The 9,109-nt window shown below is 28.6% G+C and overlaps 1 protein-coding gene across 1 annotated transcript in view; it reads right to left on the bottom strand.

Moving 5' to 3' along the window:
- The window catches only part of LOC100165017 (electron transfer flavoprotein regulatory factor 1), an 11,213-nt gene extending 3,936 nt beyond the window's left edge, over window positions 1-7,277 (bottom strand). Inside the window, exon 1 of the mRNA XM_001945541.5 lies at window positions 7,065-7,277. Coding sequence (XP_001945576.1) covers window positions 7,065-7,106 — 42 coding nt within the window. The 5' untranslated portion in view covers window positions 7,107-7,277. The remainder of the gene's footprint in view (window positions 1-7,064) is intronic.
- Window positions 7,278-9,109: the final 1,832 nt, after the last annotated feature.

Below are 9,109 nucleotides of genomic sequence, written 5' to 3'. Positions count from 1 at the left end.
TTTTCTATAAATATCAATTAAATTGTATTCGTTGGGTCAAAAAGCGTGAAAATTTAATACAATGCTCTTAGTATATTGTTACAACAGCAGTTAAAAAATATTAAAAAGACATGGGCACACATTTTTTGTAAGCAATTTAATTTCAAATTTTGACAAAATATATCAAATTAAAAATTAAAAAGGTGGGTAAGTGGATTTCGCTCTGCTGTACAGTAGGTTACAAGTGGGTCACTGTATAATGGATGGTATTAAATTTGAATTCAATGATATAATATCATTGTATAAGAAAAACGATTCTGAGCGGAGACGGTATGTTAGTCTAGGTATAAGACATAATATTATATTAGGTACCTATAATAAATTCCAAATTAATCATATCATAATATTTATTAGGTACTTATAACGCGTTATACATCAACAAAAAACCGTGGTACTATCATAGATATATAATAGTATACTTTAGAAGTTTCAAGTACCCACGAATAATATTATACAATCACAACAAAATAACTAAAATAGTTATCCTAGGTTTTTAATATGTAATTTCGTCCAAATTTGTACTTAAAATGACTATAAAAATAAACTGCGTAAATGTATTTTTTAGATTTTTTGGTAACAGTATTAATTACTTACGTGGAATCTTGTTTTAAATTTTCAATTCTTAGATACAAAAATTGAACATTTTATAAATTTTTAACTACAAAATAATTTTTCAAATTAAAATTTGATAAATTTTGTCCAAATTTGATCTTTAAATGCTTATAAAAAAAAATTGTGCCTATGTATTTTTAATATTTTTCAACTGATATTGTAACAATATATCAGGAGCTTTGTATTAAATGTATACACTTTTTGGCCCAACAGATAAAACTTTATTGATATTTATAGAAAAAAAAAAACTAAAAAAATTGAAAACTTACAATGTCCGTAAACAGCTCAAAAAGAGTCAAATTATTTTAAAAATTTTATCGTATATATAAAATGGTAATATAAACATTCAGTGAAATTTTCAAAAACTGTTTCTACAGTCACTCGTTTTTTAATTACAACAAAATAAGAAAATCGTTACGTAAGAAATCGAGTGAATATCAAATGTTGTAAAAATATGAATTTCAAACGCCCATAAAAATTTAATTTGAGTTTCTTATAGACATTTTTTTTTTGGTAAAGGTAGATTATCCTATAAGGAATCTTGTATTACATTTTAAAATCTTAGATTTAAAAAGAAAAATTTTTATGAATTTATAACTCGAAATAATTTGCAAATTTTCGTGATTTTTCCATATTTTGTCATTTTTTGAACTTTAAATGCTTATAAAAAAAAACTGTGACTAACGATTTTTAATATTTTTCATCTGCCTTTGAAACAATATACTAGGAGCCTTCTATTAAATTTTCAAGCTTTTTTATCCAACAAATAAAATTGTATTGATATTTTTAGAAAAAAAACTAAAAAAAAATGAAAACTGACAATGTCCGTAAAGAGCTCAAAATAAGTCAAAATATTTTCAAAATTTTATCGTGTATAGAAAATGGAAATGTAAACATTCAGTCAAAATTTCATGCATCTACAGTCACTCGTTTTTTAATTACAACAAAATAAGGAAATCGTTACGTAAGAAATCGGGTGAATATCAAATGTTGTAAAAATATGAATTTCAAACGCCCATAAAAATTTAATTTGACTTTCTTATAGACATTTTTTTTTTTGGTAAAGGTAGATTATCCTATAAGGAATCTTGTATTACATTTTAAAATCTTAGATTTAAAAAGAAAAATTTTTATGAATTTCTAACTCGAAATAATTTGCAAATTTTCGTGATTTTTCCATATTTTGTCATTTTTTGAACTTTAAATGCTTAAAAAAAAAAACTGTGACTAACGATTTTTAATAATTTTCATCTGCCTTTGAAACAATATACTAGGAGCCTTCTATTAAATTTTCAAGCTTTTTTATCCAACAAATAAAATTTTATTGATATTTATAGAAAAAAAAACTAAAAACAAATGGAAACTGAAAATGTCCATAAAGAGCTAAAAATAAATCAAAATGTTTTCAAAATTTTACCGTGTATAGAAAATGCAAATATAAACAACCTGTGAAAATTTCATATATCTACGGTCATTTGTTTTAGAGTTACACCAAAAACCAAATTCAATTATGTGAAAAATCGATTTTGCGTAAAAATTCCAATTTTTCCTTAATTTTTCTTTTGTTTTTCACGTCGCTTTTGAAAACTACCGGGAAATTTAAATTTTGACCTCCCCAATGCACCAACAATATTCACTTTCTGATCGAACAAGATACTGAAGTTGAAAATCGTAGCATTATTTCGACTAATTATCATGTACACAGACACAAAAAAAATAAATAAAAAAATAAGTAAAAAAAAGGTGGGTAAGTGGATTTCGCTCTGCTGTACAGTAGGTTACAAGTGGGTCACTGTATAATGGATGGTATTAAATTTGAATTCAATGATATAATATCATTGTATAAGAAAAACGATTCTGAGCGGAGACGGTATGTTAGTCTAGGTATAAGACATAATATTATATTAGGTACCTATAATAAATTCCAAATTAATCATATCATAATATTTATTAGGTACTTATAACGCGTTATACATCAACAAAAAACCGTGGTACTATCATAGATATATAATAGTATACTTTAGAAGTTTCAAGTACCCACGAATAATATTATACAATCACAACAAAATAACTAAAATAGTTATCCTAGGTTTTTAATATGTAATTTCGTCCAAATTTGTACTTAAAATGACTATAAAAATAAACTGCGTAAATGTATTTTTTAGATTTTTTAGTAACAGAATTAATTACTTACGTGGAATCTTGTTTTAAATTTTCAATTCTTAGATACAAAAATTGAACATTTTATAAATGTTTAACTACAAAATAATTTTTCAAATTAAAATTTGATAAATTTTGTCCAAATTTGATCTTTAAATGCTTATAAAAAAAAATTGTGCCTATGTATTTTTAATATTTTTCAACTGATATTGTAACAATATATCAGGAGCTTTGTATTAAATTTATACACTTTTTGGCCCAACAGATAAAACTTTATTGATATTTATAGAAAAAAAAAACTAAAAAAATTGAAAACTTACAATGTCCGTAAACAGCTCAAAAAGAGTCAAATTATTTAAACAATTTTATCGTATATATAAAATGCTAATATTAACATTCAGTGAAATTTTCAAGTTTCTACAGTCACTCGTTTTTTAATTACAACAAAATAAGAAAATCGTTACGTAAGAAATCGAGTGAATATCAAATGTTGTAAAAATATGAATTTCAAACGCCCATAAAAATTTAATTTGAGTTTCTTATAGATATTTTTTGTTTGATAAAGGTAGGTAATATTATAAGGAATCTTGTATTACATTTTCATATCTTAGATTTAAAATGAAACATTTTTATGAATTTATAACTCGAAATAATTTGCAAATTTTCGTGATTTTTCCATATTTTGTCATTTTTTGAACTTTAAATGCTTAAAAAAAAAAACTGTGACTAACGATTTTTAATATTTTTCATCTGCCTTTGAAACAATATACTAGGAGCCTTCTATTAAATTTTCAAGCTTTTTTATCCAACAAATAAAATTTTATTGATATTTTTAGAAAAAAAACTAAAAAAAAATGAAAACTGACAATGTCCGTAAAGAGCTCAAAATAAGTCAAAATATTTTCAAAATTTTATCGTGTATAGAAAATGGAAATGTAAACATTCAGTCAAAATTTCATGCATCCACGGTCATTTTTTTTAAAGTTACACCAAAAACCAAAATCGATTTCTCGAAAACAGATTTTGCGTAAAAATTCCCGTTTTTCCTTAATTTTTCTTTTGTTTTTCCCGGCGCTTTTGAAAACTACTGGGAAATTTAAATTTTGACCTCCCCAATGCACCAACGATATTCACTTTCTGATCGAACAAGATACTGAAGTTGAAAATCGTAGCATTATTTCGACTACTTATCGTGTACACAGACACAAAAAAAATAAAAAAATAAAAAAATAAAAAAATAAAAAAATAAAAAAATAAAAAAACACACATCATTGTAAAATCAATACATTCATCGTTCCACTCAGAATCTAAAATAACACTAAGTGTAGGTAGTTATATTTTAATAACAATACACTGAGCCTCACATTATATTTTTAAGCTTTTAAAAAAAAAAAATCACCATCAATATTTGTTTATGTATAGGTAACTTATAAAATATATTATATACATAGGGCCCCATACATTAACTTTGTCCGGGGCCCCAAGAATCCTAATTGCGGCACTGATAACTCACTACTTAGTAATAAATTAATATATTTGTTTGTAATTTATAAGTACCTAACTGTCCTAACTATTCAAAGTTTTACTGAGCGTAACTACTCTTCTATCTCGAAATTCGAAATTTTTTTTGTATCAAAAATTCTTGGTAAAATACACTACTTCGGAGTATGTAGTTAAAAACTTGTTGAACTACGTTTAATACAATCTTATGTTTTATTTTCTAGTTTGGTACAATATCTGAAGCATAATAAAATCAAAATAGGCATAACAAATATTGCAATGATATGACTTGGAAAAATTAAAGTAAGGTGGCTCTGTTTACTTTTAAAAAAAGAGTGACCCCATCACTTGTTAAACGTTATTGAATAGCGGAAACTATGCCCCTTATACCACCCATAAGCGTAATTTCAACTTTTGATTTGGGGGGGGGCTGAATATATTAAAGACAAGCAGAAAATTGCAATATATCATTTTAAAATTGTATGTCCTAAAGGTTTTTTTATTGGGGGGGGGGGATATACGGCTTATAGGTTGGGGGCTTAGCCCCTCAAAGCCCCCCAATTTGCGCCTATGCTTATACCCCTTTTTAAACCATAAAAAAAAATACTTACAAATAATCAATTAAAAATAATAATATAGGATATAATATTACAGTAGGTAATATAGTAAGTTATAAACTTATACGTCATAATAATTAACTCAAAAGGATAATAAAAGTAAAATATTAATTAATAATTTATCTAATTACTAATAGTTAGTAATATTCACTAATTTAAAGATCCGTGGTTTAAGACAAAATATCATGGTATCTCGTACATTTTGATAAATATGCAGAATGATGAAGCGTCCCGTGCGTTTCCCTTAAAAATAATAGTATGGGTACGCTTAGTATACTATAGTTGCAGAAAAATTAGTTGGGGTACTCCTCTACCCTCCTCCCACAACAAATCAACCACTGATATATTTATAAATAAACGATTATTGTTATAATTGGGTAATATAAATTATAATATAGGTATATTAAATAATAATACAAATGGTTTGCCAATTTTATAAGAATTTTATTTACTGTTTGGAGAATTCTAATTTATTTAACTACTACATCATTAAAACATACATATCGCATAGTATATGATAAAAATATATTATGTTTGTCTTTATTATAAATTCTAATAAGTCACATCTGTAGACCATTTCTAGGCATAGTATACCTACTTACTATAGCCACTCACCACATTAGGATAGTGAAGTTATACAATTAGCGGTTAGAGCTATATTATTTTAATAACGCCTTTTAGTGGGACTTGACGGCTCTGAGTACGACGCGATTTGTATACGACTATAACAGCCCTATTATAGACTTAATCTGCGGGGCGATTGTAATTTATTGAAATTTCCCTCCAAGACTTAGTGGTGGCGACGATATATAGTTTTGCCCATCTGTTGTCAGCTCAATACATTGTTGTGCATTACAAAACATTTTATTTTTAAAGCATGCTTGAGTTTGAATACCTATAATATTGTTTGTCTATGTTAATTTTATATTATTATACTGAGAAGTCAATATTTTATAGATTATACACATTACACTTATAATATTGTGCGTATTATATGGATAGCTAGTATTTACTTGATATTATATTTTCACTGATTACAATCCAACATAACTTCAAGGATTGAAATGAAGTATAGTGCAATAACGTAGACAACATCAAATGTTTAGGTACAATAATATTATGTGTGATGTAGGAATAGATTTATAGTTGGTAAATTATTTAAGGGATAAAAATCAGAAAGGTGTCGCCTCCACCACGACAATGTATATTTTTAGACACAATCAAACGAAAATACTTTTTATGTTTTGCCTAAAAAAATATATCTCAAAAGTTACGCCACTGAATGCGAGGATATTAACAATATGCATGCATATTCATCGGTGATGTATTTGAACAGATCATTATTGTGGGGAACATAAATAACTTTTCGGTAGAAAGTGTAATATTATATTATTAATAAATAAAAAAATTAACAACGATGAAGTGATGGGTCGTCCTACGCGGAAACACTACAACAAAAATATATTAAAAGTTCGTCCTCAAAAAGGTCGAATCTGTGATGTGCTGTGTGAGCAACGCCCTCGCAGGTGCAAGGTTAACTGCAATATTTACAAAATATTGGCATGAAGCGAGATCGTCTAGCTAAAAATAGACCGTAAAAATCGAAATTTCATATTTCATCGAAATCTCCGTCGACGAGACTTGCGTTACAAATTGAACAATGAACATATATAGGTACAATATATTATATTGATATTATGTTATATTGTGTTTTTTTTTTTATTATTATTATTTAATATAATAATAGTAAATAACAACTATTTTTAAATCCAACGATTCTTGTGCTAAGTGGGCGGCAGCGATATTGAAAAGAAAAAAAAATAGATTTCGTAGTACCTACCTACTTAGGTATTTGGTGAAATACGTCACGTTCAGGATCCGTACGAGATGTAATATAATATGACGTTTAGTGGTAATGAATGATGATAAAATGATTGCATCCAACAAGTACCCCCTTTCCCCAAAACGCCACCACCCTACCCGTAACCAAATCGTCGCCCCTACCCACGAGCCCGATCGATTGCGATCGGATTTCACCAACCCCACCGGAAATCCGCGGCCCATGATATGGCATGTGGGTAAAGGTAGGAGGTACCCACTTACAAAATGCACACACATTTACACAGGCACACTTACGGTCTTGTACAAGTCAATCACCCCTTGGCGTCCTGTGCCCATCGCTAGTCGGGTGAGGTGTTTATAAGTCCTACTGCGCAGGCGACCCGAGTCGTCTTCACCGTGGTATACTGTTGTTGTTTTTGTTGTTGTTGTTGTTTCGATGTGGTGTTGTGGCTGCCACTGATACTGGCCGTGCACCGATACTATATTATTGAAATAGTATATCAATCCACCTTGACCTTGTGTGTAGTGATACAGCACAAAACATCAACAATTATTAATATAGTGATGGTCACAATCGAATAAATCGATTGTTCAATATTAGATTTGCAAACGATTCGATTGTTCACAATTTAACGTGTTAACATGGCGTAATCAAAACAATCGAGCGGTTCGATAATCGATAATTTACCATATTTTTACGAATCGTCACCGATGCTCAAACAGCTGGTAGGCGTAAAATAACATGTTTAGATTCATAGATAAATTTTCAGCTTTTCAGTCTTCTTTAGCGTCGCTATTTCAAACCTTAAGGTAACTGGTTTCAAAACACCGTATAGGTATATATTGGAACTGAAATTAGACTAGAACAGCGATGCCCAATGTATCTCGTAAAAAATCAGCTGTTTGATGTAGTGAGAAATACAACTAGCACTCCAATGGAAAAATGAGTGAACTACCAGTTGAAACCTTTTGCGACCGCCATTTTTTTTAGTTTAAAACTCTAAAATAATAATTATAATTTTATACTTACTGTGTGCACATTTTTGTTCGCATACGCTTATAATATATCAAATGGCATGGCTTAAAGTTAAAACTCTTCTTGCAAGTTTCCACAGATTTTATTTAGCTTCGAAGTTAGGTGTCAACATTAGGTATCGAAAGTGGTAGCGTAAATAATAATTAAAAAGTATAAGTTACAATCATGAACTAAGATTTCATTAATAGTATATTATTACCTTAGTAGCATAGGCGCAAATAGGGGGAGGGCTTTAAGGGCTAAGCCCTCCCAAAAATGTCCATAGCCCCCCCCCCAAACATTTCCTACGTTTTGTTTTTAAGCTTTTTCAATATTATCAAAGTAAGGCTTTAGCCCCCCCCCCCCCCCAAATCCCCAAACGCTATTTGCGCCTATGCTTAGTAGGTACTTTGAGATTCATCAATATAATAATATAATGAAAATTAATTTTAATATGACAACCAACGCTTGAAGAATTGTGACACCAAGTAGGACGTAAGTAACAAAATAATGTTATTAACCTTTTTTGTCTGGTCATGTTGTCATCTATAGACTATTTTATTATATTTGTTGGTGAATGTGAAGTAAATAATGCCAAATATTTTCAATTTTCTGTTTTTAAAAAATATTATATAGAAGTTAAATAACGATTGTAAACTATGATACAACTTAACGTGAAATGTCACTTTGTCCATAAACTAGATGGTTCCCATCCTCAATCCTCATCATGTACGTCAATGATTGAATTTTTTTGGAAAAAAAATTTAGAACTTATCCTTTATCCGTAGAACTTTGGTTTAACAGATTTTAATTTACATATATGTTATTATTATCAATTTGAACACAAAACTACCATTGATTTTAATATTTCTGTTAAAAAGGGAATATTTAAATTTGCGTTACGACGTATGTCAATTTTAAAAAATAATATCCATCAAACCCAAGTTCCACATTTTGTCCAGCTTATCTGACATAATACCCTTACAAATTGAGTGGCTGGTGTGGTTTTTTCTCTCCGTGGGAGGCCCTTCTTAAAACTTCCCGGTAGGCTAAAAATGTCATTCGGTTATTATAGATAAGTGACTACGACGATGTGTATCTAAATTGCCTATCCGACATTTCTTATAATACACATAATGGTAACACGGCGTTTTAGATAGGCAATTGAGATACACATCGTCGTAGTCTCTTGTCTATAATAACCGAATGACATTTTAGGTAACTGAGAATAAAACAATTAGTAATTTATTATTATTTGTTTATTAGTTTTATTAATTTAAAATATCTGAAAAGATTTGGTATAATGTTTTTATTTTGGTTAACA

Source organism: Acyrthosiphon pisum, chromosome A2 (assembly GCF_005508785.2).
Source record: "Acyrthosiphon pisum isolate AL4f chromosome A2, pea_aphid_22Mar2018_4r6ur, whole genome shotgun sequence".
Lineage (NCBI taxonomy): Eukaryota > Metazoa > Arthropoda > Insecta > Hemiptera > Aphididae > Acyrthosiphon > Acyrthosiphon pisum.
The sequence above is the reverse complement of the archived record's forward strand: the minus strand, read 5'-3'. Positions and strand labels throughout refer to the sequence as shown.